This window comes from Salvia splendens, chromosome 14 (genome assembly GCF_004379255.2).
Source record: "Salvia splendens isolate huo1 chromosome 14, SspV2, whole genome shotgun sequence".
In the NCBI taxonomy this organism is placed as follows: Eukaryota; Viridiplantae; Streptophyta; class Magnoliopsida; order Lamiales; family Lamiaceae; genus Salvia; species Salvia splendens.
In genome coordinates, this window is record NC_056045.1 from 27,757,351 (window position 1) to 27,774,974 (window position 17,624).

Genomic DNA, 17,624 nt, shown 5'->3' on the forward strand with positions numbered 1-17,624 from the left:
ATTATGAGCCTAAAAGACTCTTATCAAGAATTACCAAATCCTATAAACTTTTGAAACATTTTGTTTATAAGCTCAATCATCTAAATACTTTCGACATACCATGACTAAATGAACGAACAAACAAAAAACAGCCGAATCGACTCAAGACACACGCTTAATGAAATCGCGCCCCCATCAATCATTAAAAGCGCCATCCATGGAGTGTACTACCACCAAACCTAAGATAGGATCTTCCCCCTCTTCCAAAATGCGACTCTTAAGCCACACATTTTAATGAAGGGGTGAGTTGGAGTTAGTTATATTGATTGCAACACTCAACCTATCCCATCTAATCTATCCATCTAAATCTATGTCTATCAACACATACACATTTATATCTACATATCTACACACACTCTGTCATTTTTATTGCCCCCACTCTTGCAAACTCATGGCTGTCTTAATTCCTACACCCATGGACCATACATGAAACACATTGTTCATTAAATGAGAATCCATCCATACACACATGCAACACATCTCTATTTCAACAATGGCAATTAAATTAAATTAATTAATACTACACAAATCCTTTTTCTCTCTAATCCAAGAAAATTATAATTTGAAGAAGTCAATACCCGAACCATACCTACTTTCCCTCAACTAGGATTTGGAAAATTCCACACAAACCCTAATTGAAGAAAAGCATGAAACGGTGCGTTCTTGACTCCTAATTTTTTTTTCAAAGTAAAAAAAAATGAAGTGGGACAAAAAAAAACATTCTGATCATGCCGTTCGAATAAGCCCTGTCGAACGGTCGGGGGATCTACGACGTGGAGCAACTCATGGCCAGTTTGATCTGATGGACGGTGTTGGTTATGAGGTTGTTGACTGTGTTGACCGTCTCGGGGCTTATCCTTGCAGTTGGCGTGTTGCTGACTAGGATTTGGAAGACCACCGTCACGAGGGACCCGGACGACGACGACCTGGCGGTGGGATCCGCGTTGGAGCTAGTGGAGGCCCCGTCACCACCTCCTCCCACTGGGAGCCCGCTGCTGCCATCGGGGGAGATCGTGAATCCCGAGGGCAGCAGGGGGATGAACGACGTGTCCTCACCGCTCATCGCGAGGTGGATCGAAGGGAGATCCACGGGGCAGTAGACCACTAGTGAGCCTGATGAGTCTAGGCAGCTCTCTTGGAGTATCAACATGTTGTTTTGGCTTGTGTTTAACGCCTGTTTGGTTAATATATATGATCAATTAAAAACCTATTTTTACGTAAAAAAAACTACTACTACTACTAAATTTACAATAAATTAACCCCTAGAACTATACAATATATAGTCAAATAATATATGAGAATTGGAAATTAATGTAAGGCCTGATTAATTACCCTAAGAACAGAGATGCAGTTGCCTGGATGAGAGCCATTAGCAATGTGGGCAATTTCTTGAACTGGATTTTGATTTGAGAGCACATCCCACTACACAAAAATCACAACAAATTATGATATAAATATTACACACACACATAGGGGGAGCCCCAGCACCCTCAGAAATTTTATCTTGCAACAAATTCTGCGTCCGCCCTTAATTTAGATCAAAGACAAAGATTACGTACCTGAGGGCGGGTCCGCTCGTCCCTGAAGAAGTTGAAGACGGTGCGAGGGGGGACGGGGAGCCATATAGTGGCGGCCGCGCTGAGCACCATGCGGTTCACCTGGTCGGCGCTGATGTGGAGCGTTGCCCGGACCTCAAGCTCGTTCGACCCGATTAGGGTTGTCAATTGCTGGCCACTCGAGGGATTGATGCTTGCACACAAATTGTTCACCATTCTCTGAGCAAGCTTCATCATGCTTCTAGTACCTTCTGGTGATGGAATGGCTGCCAAAAACACCACAACAAATCTTACACTTAGACAACACCTACACCACACAATTTTGCCAAAACACACAACAATTTTCACACTTACACAACCCAAATTTGCCAAAACACACAAAAAATTACACTTAGACAACATGTACACAATTTTGGCGACACACACAACAAATTTTACACTAAGATAGCATATAAAAGCAACACAAAAATTGTTAATTTGGATAATTTGATAAGAAAATTGACTTAGAAAGACCTCCAAGCTCACGGTTTGAATTTCCAGCCACCATCAAGCAAGCAATTCTCTCACACATTCTCTGCATATTTGAAAGCCACCTCTCTGCACCAAAGGCTAATCCACTGTAGATTAGGTCTCTATACAGCCTGTGGACAGGGGATTTATCCTCGACTTCCCAGTGTTCGATCCAAGTGACCTAAAAAAAACTCAGTGTCATTAACCAAAGACATACACACAGAGATAGAATTTCATTAGAAAATTCAAGATGAGGGCAAACCTTGGAGTAGCCATTAGGCATTTTCTGTATCAGGCATCCGGAAGGAAGCTTGTGAGCCTTGCACGAAGAAGACGAGAACTGGCTTTCTTGGTTGGGGATATCGTAGGAGACGTCGACAATTGCCCATGATCCGGCTTCAATCTGCTGAACAAAGCGTAGGAAGTAGAGCTTTCGAGTTGGGACTAATGCTGAGAGCACTTGCAGCTCTCCATACATCTGCCACAATGCAATGTTTTAGACTTTGCAATAACAAAATACACATTAGTAAAGTAAAATACCAATTGTAATGAGCCACTGTGGCTTCCTAGCATCCCAGATGATATCACTTCAATAGTCCTTTCCCTTGACACAATTGCAGGAAACAGCTCCATCCATTTATTCTTCCATTCCAACACACAAACAAAAAACAGAAATCAATATGACATACATACAGATATCAATTAATAACAAAAAACTCAAATCACAAACCCAACTTACAGAATCAACAAACATGTCAACCAAAGCCAAGTCATTCATGGTGACAACTCCTGAGCTTCTGGAAGCTTCTGTTCTAACACTAGGGTTCTTCAAGTGGCTATTAGGCCTCGGAAAAGCCCTCTCGTAGCTCTCGAGATTGAGTATCTCTCCGCCATCCGATGCAGACTTGATCCAAAGCATCATCTCATTGTCCTGCAGCAGCCTGATCAGCTCATCCATGGCTCTGGCCGCCACATCGGCCATGAGCGCCTTGTCCGCATCCGAGATGTTGGCCGGAGGGAACGGGGCTAGCCCCAACGAGCTCCTGGGGAGGAGATCAAGATCAAGGGAAGGGCAAGGCATCCCATGCCCATGCCCACCAAAACTAGCCATTGATAAATCCAATGAAGAGACATGAATTGGCTGCACCGGCGGCAGTTGGGAAATGGGGCGGCCCATGTACTTGGCTGCTATGCTTGAAACTCTGTCAAGCTGAGAAAAGATGAAGACGAAGATAAAGATTAGATTTTTATGATCGGAAAGTGACTGATTGAGATCGAGAGAGTGGCAAAAGACCTCTTCTTTCAGCTGGGCGTTTTCCATTCGGAGTTTTTGCTCGTCGAAGTAGGAATCCTCGGTGACCGGAGGGCCGCCGCAGGAGGGGCAGATGACGTTTCTGAGGGCTTCTCTCATTGCTATGTTTTCGCAGCGGATTCTGTCGTTGTCTGCTCTTAGTGTGCAGTTGTCTGCTCTTTCATGCTGTGCCTGAGATGGAAAAAAAGAAGAAGATAATCTTAGCAAGATCGAAACTTTGAGATTGTGGTATTGATTTTTTTGAGGGAACCTTCATCTGAGTCCTTCGATTTTGGAACCAGAATTTGATCTGCCGAGGATGAAGGCCTAATTCTCTGCTTAACTGATTTCTTGTCTTCTCATCTGGATGAGCACACTCTTTGAACATCCTAAAAAAACAATACCCATTTCAAAAAAATCGATTCTTGATGCTTTTTAACATTAGTATAATCGAACTATAAAAATACCCATTCCGAAAAACAATTAAAATAAAATAGTTTCTTGATTGTTTTTCCTAGTATACTCGAACCACTAAAGTACCAGTTCATAAAAATCGTTTCTTGATGCCTTTTCCTTAGCATATTCAAATAACGAAAATACCAATTTCAAAAAAATCGTTGCTTGATGTTTTTTCATAGGTATACTCGAACAACTAAAATACCCATTTCATAAAAATCGTTTCTTGATGTTTATCAATCGTGGTGATGCAAGTGCATGGTGATTGAGCTTGCAAAAGATGAAGTTTTTGGGAGAGAAAAAGGGAAAATCTTACGATTCAAGCCTCTGAATTTGGTGGGCGGTGTGTCGATGGTAGCGCTTCTTCCTCCTCTCGGAGGCGTCATGGGGGTCGCCGCCGCTGGAGCCGCCGCCGCCGCCGCTGCTGAACTCCATTGGTGAGGCTCAGAAGAAGAAGAGATGAAAGCAGCAGCAGTGCAATAAATACTAGTAGTAGTATATTCCCATAATACAACTGTAGCAATAACCAATTTATTTCCGTAACAAAATCAAGAAAAGCGAAAAGCCACCAAAAAAGTTATGGTAAGAAGATGGGGAAATGAGAGAGAAGGAAAGGAGGAGAATATCTGGGATTTGATATGGAAAATGATATGAAGTTTAGGGAGTGGATTTTGGAGTTATTGCAGCATCTGTCAAGGCACAAGCCATGTTTTCATTTTTTGGAAGTGTAACGCCACACAAGATATATACATACACATGTGTGTGTATGTATGTATTTGTAGGGTGGGGTGGGTGTAGGTGGGGTGGAAATGAAGGGATTCTTGGAGGGTGGGAGAGGATGGTGTGGAGTAATTAAGGGAGCCAAAGAGAAGTGAAGAATAATGGAATTGAGAAATGAAAAGCTAACCCATAAATCATAATACAGTAATAACTACTACTACTATTGCACAACGTCTACGTACACGCACAACACACACTGCCTACTCAATATGTTACACATTAATGTGTGTGTGTGTGTGTGTGGTGTTGTAACCGACGGATTTATGGTTTTCTGATCACACGGTGAGAGAAAAAAGGGTTGCAATAAAGAGGGAGTGGGGGTTGGGGGTGGATGGGATTCTTGTAATACGAATTCAAATAGGAGAGATTATATTTATATAGTGTATGTGTATGTCTGTGTGTGTGTGTCTCAGTGGGTGTAAAATGGTTTGAAATGTTATTTTGTTGATTACTAGTATAGTGTATTTTGTGGTACTACTAGTTACATGTATTATACTCGTGTATGTGTGTAAATTGGTTTGAAATGTTACTTTGTTGATTAGTATAGTGTATTTTATGGTATTAGTTACATGTATTATATGTGTATATATGTGTGTCAGGGGAGTGTTATATTGCTAACTCAATACGTAATTGCTAACTACAATTAAATAATAACCCTTAGATATTCAAATCAAGGGTCTGGATCATCAGCCTCGGAATATCAATACGATCAACAAAAAACGTCAATAAGGGTATTAATCTCAATTTATAACAAATTAGTTGTAACTAACTTTTGAAAAATATCACATAATTTTAAAACGCATATAACTTTCTAAAATTTTATGGTCTTAAATTAGTTGTAGTTAGCAACTAGAGAGTGAGTTAACAATTTATCACTCCATATGTCAGTGTGTGTAAATTGGTTCTAAATGTTATTTTGTTGATTAGTACTATGAGGAGATGTTCGGTTTGCAAGATTGTAACCCGGATTAAATATATACTATGTTTGGTTCATGAGATAACTCAATCCTAGATAGATAATCATGGGATAATTAGTCATAATTAACCCCCTATGACTAAAATAATCTCACAACTCAATCCTAGGTTATATCTTAGTATTATTTTATCTAGGAAACCGAACACCGCCTGAGTGTATTTTGTGGTATCAGTTACATGTATTATATGTGTATGAATGTGTGTCAGTGTGTTTAAATTGGTTTGAAATGTTACTTTATTGATTATGTGTGTGTCGGTTTGTGTATATTGGTTCCAAATGTTATTTTGTTAATTAGTATAGTGTATTTTATGGTATTAGTGATTTTGGTTGAGGCCATGTTAAGAATGGTGTTACAATTAATATATGTATGTAAGCAAACAATGCCACGTGTGTGCAAATCGGTTTTGAAATGTTATTTTGTTAGTTACTGTTAGTGTATTTTTTGTATTAGGGTGTGTTCGTTTTGTCAAATACCATTTTTCCAGATAGAGTTTTGTAGCTGAAAATAAAATTTGTATCTAAGTTTATTTTTTTAATAGTTGTTTGTCCTGTGTGATTTTATTTCTTCAGTTTGTGTATTAATTGTTTGGTTTGTGGGTAATGAATATGTGTAGGCTACACAATTTCTTTTCTACCCCTCTATTATTTAACTATTTCCACCTATGCCCTTTAGAAACCCTAATACATATTGGACTTTTTTGTGAAAATTTCTTCATTCCTCACGCAGCTCTCTCATATTCTATCCAAGCTCAACTACTCCAACTTGGTGAGTGCTACTCTTTTCCGAGTACATAGGAATGGGTTTCCAATTGCATCACATACTTGTCAAGTTTCTTAGCACGATTCTTGCCAACAGAATTGTTCCCAACAATATTCATATCTTCTGGGAATGATTACAGTAACTGCAAGGGATAATATAAATTTTCTTAGGTGAGCAAAACGATGGTATCATATTTTGTATGGAAATGCAGTAAAGTCAGTAGAACAATCCAACTGCTGTTCGTATTGCACACTCAAACCAAACCCTTCATCCAAATTTTTTGCCTTGATTTTGTCTTACAAAAAAAAAGCTATTTTGCCTTGCACACTCAACCCAGACCCAAATCCAATTTTTATTACTTCAATCGATCATTTTGGGTTAGACAATTTTGTAAACAAATCAGAAATTTATGACTTCAATAGATCGATTTGGGTATGAAAAAGAACAAAACAAATCTGAAATTTAGGACTTCAATCGATCGATTTGGGTAAGAGAAAGAACAAAATAAATCAAAATATGCTGTGAATTAACAGTTCGTTGCATTATCGAGGTATAAAAAACACATATTTGGGCGAATTTCATAATCTAATAGAGGACGCACCTTTCACACCGGATCGACAACGATCGACCTGCTGGGTTTCGAGTGCGAAGTGCGATTGCAGTTTGTAGTCGGATTGCAGTCACAAATCAAAGTACGACCTTCGTACACACCGTCGGATTTCGAGTGCGATTGCAGTTTGTAGCTACCTCAGGCGACGAATTCAGTGTTTTCGTCTTCGAGCTCTTGCGCCTTGCAATGTTCCCCAAATTTGGAGAAGGGCATATTGATTGTACGAAGGGGGTAGAGAAGTAATTGGAGGGTGATTCAGAATGTTGTTCAAAGTGAGAAATGGTATTGCGGCTTTTTTTTGAGATTAATAAACACTCCGTTACAGCTATATTCATCGGGCCTAGGCGGGCCTTGAAGATAGAGTTTCTGAGGGACCGAACAACTGTATATGTAGGTACCATTTCTTAAATGGTTATTACCTATAGACCGAACGGGTCCTTAGTGTACTAGATTTTGTTGAGGTCATGTTAAGAGTATATGGTATTACAAATTCACAATCAATATATGTATGTAAATAAACAATGAGAGTAGTATGTATTTTGTTGACTGATATTATTATATGTTGTTGTATCAGTGATTTTGTTTGAGACTATGTTTAGTAATGGCGTTACAATTAATATATGCACGTAAATAAACTATGAGAATAATACCTGCAATAAGTATTTTAATTTAGTGACTATATTCAAATTTTTAAGACTACGGTACATAAGTTTGCATGCATCTTTAGAAGAAATTGAGGTGTTGCATATGAATTTGATAGTATTGAATATCGAAAATTAATGACAATATATGTACATGAAATTTAAGTAATAATCTATCTCTATTTCTCTCTCTTCTTTTGATTTGGTTGGATTTTGAAAACACACAGAAAAACATTAAGAGAGAGAAAGGACAAGCGTTAGTAGTTAGTGGTGGATGGAAAATGATAACTCACCATTAACAGATATTAATGCCGGTGGCGCCGCCGCCTGCGGAAATTTTCAGGCGAAGTGACCGTTTTGCCCTTCATTTCTTGCTCTGATTTTTTGGCAATGGTATTAAAGTTTACACCTCTCTCGAGAATGAATGCCAAAATAAATACTCCACAATTAAGAAAACAATAGGTGTGAAATGACAAAATGATGAATTTTGGTTCATGTTCATTCCATTACTTTTAAAATCGGGTTGTAAAAATCATGAATTTAATAAGTGTCTCAATTTATACACAAGGTTTAATTTGGATGAAATCATATCTAACGTGGCATCCAAAAAATTTTATGAGGGTAAAATTTTTCATTTAACAAATAACTCAACTACGCCATTAATTTTAAAAAAACATTTGCACGTTTAAATGAACGACATGTCACAAACTGGAAATCAAATTATGCAACTGGTTTTAAAAGTTATGGGACATAGAATTTGACTAGAGATCAATAAAAATAAGAAATGGAATTATTTCTTGAAAATAGTCAAAGCTTCAGTGTTCGTGGCGTTTAATGAAATAATAATATTAGTGATTAACAATTACATAAATGAAGCATTTGAGAATTAAAAAAAGAACATTACGAAATGGTCATATAGGTATAGAATTTATATAGTGCCTTAAAGTTATAGGTTTTTAAAAAAAGTACGTACACAATAATTATAAAAATAATCATTTGGATATTAAATTATTGCAAATTTATAGCTCCATGCGGTTTTATTTTTCCCTTGTTTTTTAAATGAAATTAAAGGCAGGAATGCACTTTGTTAATATGTTGGCTTCATAATGAACGTAATCTTCAAATACAATCATACTGCAATTTAATTTGCTGATTTTATAAGCTTTTAAACTTGCTAGGGTTTTAGTCATAATAACCATTTATACCATAGGCTATTTCACACATCCTTGTACATTTAAAAGATGAAAAAGATGTTTTGTGCAGTATTATCACACATTATTTTCATTTCTTCATAATATTTCAATTTTGTATTTAAATATACAATATAAAAAAAGCTAGGTTGGTTAAACGTTTACCGGCATAGACAATCGCTCGATAATTACCAACAGTAAACAATGTTATTGATGGAATGAGCGTAGTCTATAGCTTAAAATATTGTCGACATGTAAATTACTGACATGTAAATTACCGACAGATAATTTCAGTCGGCAGTCCGTCGCTAACACTGTTTACCGACGGGAAAATAGGAATTACCGATGAAAATTTCAGTCGGTAAAATCGTTCTTTTTTTATAGGCTTATAACAATATAATCTTAATGGGGAGGATAAAATATCATAATGGATGTAGACGTAGCAGACTGGAACATCAGTTTACTCTTAATTATTTTAATTAATATTGACATATTAATGTAAATTGAATGACATGCAATGTCTTTTTCTTGAAAAGAAAATTAATAGTTTGACAAATAAAGGTTGAAGATAAGAACAGTAAGCCTAATGATCAACTATTGATATGCTAATATGACAGCATTAAAGAAGATAATTTATTATCAATTAATTTTTCAATTGTCAGCAGTTTGGCCGGCCCAATTCTTTTTCCCTTTGAAAAACACTTCATGCATTAATACATATCTAGATTGGTACACGAAAATGAAAATGGTCTAATCTTTTGATAGCATATCTAGATTTAAATTGAGATTAAAGGTTGATAATAAAATCGAGACTAGAGTAAACTATATGATAGGCGGGATTATTTAGTTTAAAATTCTATCTTTGTCGTTCTCAAATTTCCACCAGTTTATTATGCCCCAAAACTAACAGCCAATTTTCGCGACCGCCTCCCGCCGAGAGGGAGGGGAAGGGAGATTTGGGTCGCCAAGCTCTCCTCCTACTATACAAAACCGACCAGGATATTACAATCTCTTTTTCTTTTATCGAGAAATACCGTTTATTTAATAATCTAATCTTGGCCTTATACTATACAAAACCGTGCCAACTCTAGCCGGTTGACGTAGTAGTTGTGTCTATACGAACTTAGATCACCAAACAAAAATCTTAGTATCCATTTTTAATCAAAATTCTGTATCAAGGGTACCTATTTTTAATTATAACAGTATGATTTTAATAAGTATAATGTCAGTGCTTATAATTTTTTATAGTTGGGCCTTTTCAAAGCGGATCCACCTTTCATTCTATTTGGGCCTTCTTCTAGCCCAATATCTAGTGTGTCAATATTAGCATCTACCAGGGGCATATCTATACATAGCCTTCATATATTTAATCAAGGCAAAGTATTATTCTACTAATATATTTTTGCTTTTAGCCTCCACTATGATACTATGGATACCCCTAAAAAATATAATAGATGCACCCCCACAATTTTATATTAAAAGAAACATAAGAATATTTAACATGCTCACACACCACACCTCTCGTTGGTGGGAAACGAAAACGTCTTATCAACTGAGTTGCACTTTATCGTCCATATAAGCCAGTTTTCAGTATACAATATATATACGAGCACACAAGAGCATGCAGAGTCGGAAGATTTACCAATTACGATCATGGAGAGTGATTACTTCGTAGTGTCTTTCTGTGTCTCCATGAAGCTTGAATACGTCGAGCTGCGAGCTTTCTCCAGTGAGGCGATATATATCTGTACATCATTACATGACTCATATTATAGTGCGATTGATTATCCGATTGGTGCGAAGAACACAAAGTATGTGAGAGAATGGTCACCTTGCAGCCCATTTGATGCGCCTGGCATCAATGAATCTAGCAAAAAGGCAGATCACTTGTTCCAGATCCACATCTTGCAATACCAATGCTTCTACATTTGTCAAACATCGAACTAGACTGTCGCTTAAAGTCGGCCCAGCACTCATGCCTCCTCCATCTGCATGTGCGGGTGTGGCTGTGTGTGAGATAGAGAGAGACAGACTCCAGAATGTGTGACCACTGAATGAAAATAGGGTCGAACCTGTATTCACTGAAGAGTTTTCGAGGCAGCCAGGAAGGAGTGTTTCTCCACAACAATCCCCTTCTGACAAGAGACAAGTAGTGAATTCATCCACAAAGCTGATCTCCATCTTTCCTTGAATTATGAAAACAATCTTATTGACACGACCACCGGGATAAAGTATTGTGCTCCCTCTCGCATATGTTTTTGTTCTTAGCCTTTCACATATAGCATCTATTACTCGTTGATCTAAAAACCGTAAAGGCTGGAGCTGCCATGACCAGAATACATAGGAAACAATAGGTCAAGGATAGCCTTGTACTAGAAAATTAAACTCAAGCTTAATCAAGATAGTACAGACTTCAGACTTTGATTCTTTTTCTTACACTGGACAGAATCAGTTCATAATATTGGTCAATGAATCATTAAGCTCTTCTGAGGCATAATTTCAGTTGTTCCTCACCAGATTATCGAATTTATTATTCTGAAACAGTTGAACTTACGTTCTTAACAAATCCGTGGAGATGATGACGTATATCCTTTTGAAGGTTTTCTGGCAACTTCTCCATCAGCATATCTTCATTGAACATACTGGTGGCAGCCCAATTAAGACGCTCGGCTTCTCGGACTTGCCTGCAAGGAACAGACTTATAAGGGGATTAAGAGCTGAGCAGAATGACCAAACTCGTTATTTAAATGGCTATTAAAACTTTGCTAAAAACAAGTTATGCTTTTCTATCGAGAAAAGTATCCTTGTAGCTTTGCTAAAAAGATGTTATGCTTTTAAATGAATGATAATAAGCTTATATGCTGTCAAAACTTCTACCACATTTATGATATATAGCACCCCCAATGATGTACTATAAATGCTTACAGAAACATGTATGAAGTGAAAACGAAATTTGAGTTGATACTACGACACAAGAGGATAAGAACAACCTTCTTAGTTCATCTGGAAAGCGACAATGGTTCATCCACTGCTCCACATAACGGCGCCTTTCTAACTTTCTGAGCAGAGAGTTTCATTCACCCATTGATCAAAGTTAGTTTTTACAACTTGAGAACATGTATGTTTAGTAGATAAAAAGAACTAAAAGATACTATAACACCATATGATCTTGACACTCTTTTTTATTATCAGGGTCATTTAAATGAGCTTGATGACTATAGCAAGATGTTTAATCTGATTTAAGGAAAGGGTCTTACAAATTTGATGCTTGACCAGTAGGATTTGATGCACTATTCAGCAGAGGGTGGAGAGCTTTTACTACAATGCTCATATTTGGACGGAAACCGGCTTGATATTGCACACACGAGATAGCAAGTGAAGCCATCTGTTTTATTGAAAAATATCAGAATTATGGAGCAACGACATAGCTGTATGCCATGTTCTGTTAGACCCATCACAAACATAAAATTCTAATTTTGTCGAAAATATAAGTGAATCACCTTAGCAACTGCCTTAAAAGGGTAGTCTCCTTTCATTCTAACATCAACATAGTCCTTTACCTGGTCTTCAATAAGATTTTTCATTGCCTGGTTCACAATCTGTTAGATCAACCACAAGCTGGATGGAAAATAGACTGAATAGATTTGTCGACAAATATACAAAGGAAACATTATCATGATGAAATTGCATACCCATGTCACAAGATCCGGCTCTCCACCTGTCTGTGTATTACTAACAGGTTTACGTCCAGTTAGAAGTTCTAGAAGTACAACGCCAAAGCTGTAAACATCACTCCTCCAGCTTTGCTGGCCACTAGTAATGAATCTACCATCCCACAAAAAGGAAAAAAGAAAAAGAACCTCTAACCCGGTGAAAAATGTACACATTGAATTTGAAACCCCTAGCCAATTAACTTGGTCTACAAAAAAGACTAAGAAAAAAGCTTACTCAGGAGCATGATAACCAGAGGAATTAAGGCGAGTGCCAGTAGCTTGATTTGAAAGATCAAAATCAGAGATCTTAGCAACTCCGTAGTCATCGAAAATAAGAATGCTGCTGGATTTGACATCCCCATGAATCTGCCCCTTCAAATGGATGTACTCCAGCCCTTTTGCAGCTCCGACAGAAAATTTTACTCTCTGAGGCCACGACAGAGCTTGACCCGGCCCTGAACCCCTGATACCTTTTCGTCCTGTATCGACAAATAAATAAATGGGCTCAAGAAAATAAATATGTGCAACCTCTGTAAATGCGTGAATTTGGTAGCAAAAAGAAGCTACTGTGAGTGAACATGATGAAGTTTATGAGAGGATATTCAATACTCATGAAAATATACAAGACTCTCTTTTAGCAATCAAAAGTTACCTCTAAATTAGTCACAAATAAACTATGGCAAACATAACTCACCATGGAGAATATCATGCAGGGAACCATTTGGAGCAAACTCATAAGCCAAGGCTCGCAAACCACCATCTACACAATAACCAAGCAGCTCAACCACATTTTTGTGCTTTACTGTGGAAACCTGCATAACCATATATTAAAATATGTACTCTTAGAGAACTCATATGCATGCATCTATATCAACAAGTACAGTTTTACGACCAAACCTGTGCTAAAAGTACTTTCTCTCCCTGATTGCTAGAATCGAGCTTTTTTATTGCAGCAGCCAGACCACTTTTGAGTACTCCATGGTATACCTTTCCACTCGATCCCTCACCAATAAGAGACTTGACATCAAAATCATCAGTAATCTCTGCTAATTCATCTAGTGGGATAGTGGCAGGGACATTGTTATGCAACATATCCATAGAATGTTTGTAGTTTTGCATTGTTTCCGTTGCACGATCTTCATAATTGCCTACAAGAGTTATAGTAGTAAAGTTTGTGAACTAATATAATATGTGCAGAAGAAGTGTTGTAGTACAATTTATCTATCCCCATGACTGCATACCAGATGGCTTAACTCTACTCCAAAATGCATCCCATGGCCTAAGTCGTGATGGTCTCTGTGTCGTGGCTTTTCCCCAATCTTCTCTTTCATATAGAGGTGGAGGCTTAATATTAACAAATCCGATTCTGTTGGTTTGGTCTTTGGGACTGGGTGTGTTCTGCTCGAGCTGCTGAACATTACTCGACAAGTTAGCTTCTTTGTTGGATGAGTGAGGATCATTAACATTCTGTGGCATGGATTTTGAGGTATCCTGCTGCTTAAGAGCATACTCGAGCTGTAGCACGACTTGAGCCATTGTTGGCCGTTCCCTTGGATCATCATGCAAGCATCTTTCAGCAACCTCAACAAATGCCTTTAGGCTATCTTCTGAGATTTCACCCATTAGATCTGGAGCTACAATTTGGTCAAATTTTCCCTTGCTAATATTTTCTCGGGCCCACTTAGTCAGCAGCAATTTATCCTCTCCGGCCCCTGCATCCACAGCCGGTCTTCCACAAAGTACTTCCAGCAAAACCACCCCAAAAGAAAATGTGTCACTTTTCATTGTTAGTTTACCTGTGGTGTAATAATTTGGGTCTAAGTACCCAAACGTACCCTTAACTTTTGTGCTAACGTGAGTATGTGATGTTCTCATATTCATGTGCCTAGCCAAGCCAAAGTCTGCAACCTTGGCAACAAATTTCTCATCAAGGAGAATATTTGAAGCCTTAACATCCCGATGTATGAGTGAGTGGCCAGTGTGAAGATAGTCTAGTCCTCGACCAGCTCCAACGCATATAGTAAGGCGCTCTTTCCACGTTAGAGATGAGCACTTAACACCTTTGCTCGAAAGTTTGTAAAGGTGGTCGCTCAATGTTCCATAGGCCATGTAATCATAAACGAGAATCATTTCTCTACGGTCATAGCAGTAGCCAATTAGGGACACCAAATTAACATGTCTGAGCTCAGTTAGTGTTTCAATCTCTGTCAAAAATTCTCTTTGCCCTTGGTTCGAATTTGATCTCAGTCGCTTTATGGCCACTGTCACTTGCCCATTGTCAATGCTGCCTATATAAACTTTGCCAAATCCTCCCCTTCCAATGAGATGTGCATCGTTGAAGTTTCTTGTGGCTGATTGGATCTCAGCAAGTGAAAAGCGCCTACAAAGTCGTCCAGCCTTAACTGATGGCATGTTTTCCTCCTCTCTATATCTGACTTCCCATATTAGACGCAATATATGTACAGTGGTGTTCACAGAAGCAAGTAATATTATCACAAAAGTGGAAATCGTATTTCTGCGACCAAGAACTTGATCAAAACTCTGGATAATCCAGTTTGATGAACTGAAAGACAAAGACAAGGGATTTGGACTGGCCAAACTATTGTCAGGGTTACTCAACCTCAAAACTTCAAACCCTTCAAGGATTCCATGTCCATGTATAACCTTGCCATTGGATTTAAGACAAATGACGATCTCACGCTTACCCTCACGTTTGAGCCCTTTGATCATCACCATGTAGTCCCTATGCCAAGGGATGGAATCTTCATGATCATAATCCCCTTCTCTTCTCTCAATATCAGCATTTACAATGACACCATTAATGTAGATTTTGAAAGTAACACCTCTCATCTCTGCCATCTCGAGCCCTAGCTCGGAGAAATGGAGCCTAACCAAATACCTAAATCCCACATCCACCAATGTTCTCCACTCAACACTCTTCACTTTAGCTTCTTTCCTCCTAGAAGCCATCTCCCACACCCCAAACATGCCATTTGCATCATTAGACGATGAGACAGAATCCTGTTTCAGATTAACTCTCCTAACTATTTCAAGCACAGTACTATTATCAACATTGACCACAGACTTCCCTACCAATTCAACTCCAACATATCTCCCTCCAAAGTAAGAAACGCCAGCAGGCACCGAGATAATCTCAATGCCGTCGGCGTAATAAAATGTGAGCGAAGTGAGTTAGTGCAACATGAGACATACTTACCATTTATGATAAAAATGAAGTGTGACAATTACCGTGAGACGATCGAAATGGAAAAGAGTGACAATTATTGTGGAACAAAGGGAGTAGTTGATACGGGTACAACCGCCCGCGTGAGGAGCCACCCCCAGAGGAAGACGTGCCAGGGGAGCAACCTGCCGAAGAATGCAGGGGAGTGGATGAGGCAGCCGAGTTCAATACAGAGGAGGAGGGAAGACCACCACCGGAGTTGCCACCGACCAGCGGACGCCCCCGGAGGCAGCCGAAGCGGATCGTGAGGTACGGGGACTTCGTGTCTCGCTAAGGAGAGCAACGCAGAAGGCAGCCGTTGAGTTTTATTTTTTGCATTAGATTAGAATAGCTATTTTTGGATTTTTCTTTTCACATTATGGATATTTTGATTATTATTTGAGTCGGGGCCAATAAGCCCCTTTCCGGGTTTTCTTGGTGATTCTTTCCCGGATTGCAAAAGAGAGTCGAATCATCTAGGGTCCTTAGATATAAAAGGGAGGAATGTTATGACTTACGATTAATCAATCACATAATATTTTCCCAATTTTCTTGTTCTTTAAGTTTCCGCAAAACCTAATTCGGAGCTGATCTCAAGGAAAGCTTGAGACGTCCGCCGTTACAATCGTCTCGTCGACTCCTCGTCGTCGATCAGTACGTGTTGAGGGGATTACCCTTAACAGTAGTCTTAATGGAAAATTGGTTAACTAAGAGAGAAAGTGAAAAAGTATATAAAATAAGAGATGCATGGAGAAAAAAAACTAAAGTATGGAAGGAAGGAGAAAATTGGGTAAAATAGCATAGATAAACTATCCTTTTTTAGAAACTAGTATTACCTCCGCATCTTAGCAGATTTTCAAATAATGAAGATAGATTTTAAAATAAGTGGATTAAAATTAAAAAAAACAGAGAATAAAAAGATTATAATGATGTTTATACTTAAAAATAGGTAAACAATTCAAAACATTACAAACGATAACAAAAAATAGAAATATACTTCTCTCAATAATTTTTTATCAATAGTTTTCCAAACAATTAAACACGACTTGGAAAATAAATAGAGGGATCACTGAACAATTGTATTAAATTAATAATAATATATCAATATATATTAAATAAATAATTAATATTATTAATAATAATAATCTTTTAAGATAAAATGAATCTTATATAACATGTATTGTAAATTATAAATAAAAATTTATATGTCAAAATTGAAAAATTAAAAACATGTTCAGTTTAAAGTAAAATATATCATGTGTGATCATTGAATAGATTATTCAATTCAAGATAACATTTTTTTTGGACAATTAAGATTTAGAAACATCTTTAATTTAAAGTTAAATATGTCCATTTAAATTAAGAGCATCCACAGTGATGCGGATGTCCCGACTGACATCCCCAAGGACATTCCAAAAACACCTTCTGCCACGTCATAAGGACTTCCCACTGCACAGTGGCGGACATCCTCAAGGACACCCCGACGGACTTCTCACAATAATAAAAATTCACCAAATTAAACAATTTACGGAATTAAAATTTCGCCACGATTACGGAATAAAAATTTCATTAAATAAAAAAGAAAGGTACATTTCAACAAAAAAAAAACTAAAAAAAGTACACTTCAATAAATACAAATTCCATCAACGACGACCCCTTCGCTGTCATACTTCTTCAATTATATCGTTCTGGAGTCGAATATGAGTTTGTTTTTGGCGCATGTCGGCAAATGCACGGACTCGCTCAACCTCGTCATAAGGGTATCCCCATACGTACATTGCCGGTGGCCACGCCGTGGCTTGGACCCGCAACATCAGCATCATCATTGGCCCAATCCGTCAGTGTTGGACCTTCATCTTCGACAATCATGTTATGCATG

The 17,624-nt window shown here is 38.0% G+C and overlaps 2 protein-coding genes across 2 annotated transcripts; both read right to left on the reverse strand.

Moving 5' to 3' along the window:
- Positions 1–524: 524 nt before the first annotated feature.
- Positions 525–4,723, reverse strand: LOC121765817 (homeobox-leucine zipper protein HDG11-like). Its single transcript, XM_042162064.1, has 10 exons — positions 4,169–4,723; positions 3,668–3,785; positions 3,400–3,588; positions 2,845–3,315; positions 2,646–2,747; positions 2,368–2,583; positions 2,109–2,286; positions 1,599–1,861; positions 1,372–1,461; positions 525–1,213 (listed from the first exon to the last, which is right to left on the reverse strand). The coding sequence occupies exons 1-10, from the start codon at positions 4,285–4,287 to the stop codon at positions 806–808; spliced, it is 2,154 nt and encodes a 717-aa protein (XP_042017998.1). The 5' UTR covers positions 4,288–4,723; the 3' UTR covers positions 525–805.
- Positions 4,724–10,255: 5,532 nt separating this feature from the next.
- On the reverse strand, positions 10,256–15,702 carry LOC121765645 (receptor like protein kinase S.2-like; the record flags this gene model as incomplete). The annotated part of the gene is made up of 12 exons (XM_042161846.1): positions 10,256–10,554; positions 10,641–10,797; positions 10,882–11,131; positions 11,364–11,493; positions 11,800–11,868; positions 12,067–12,194; positions 12,310–12,396; positions 12,502–12,634; positions 12,758–13,001; positions 13,217–13,334; positions 13,420–13,670; positions 13,764–15,702. Coding segments are annotated over 12 exons (3,600 nt in total), but the record flags the coding sequence as incomplete, so codon positions are not given.
- Between the last annotated feature and the right edge of the window lie 1,922 nt (positions 15,703–17,624).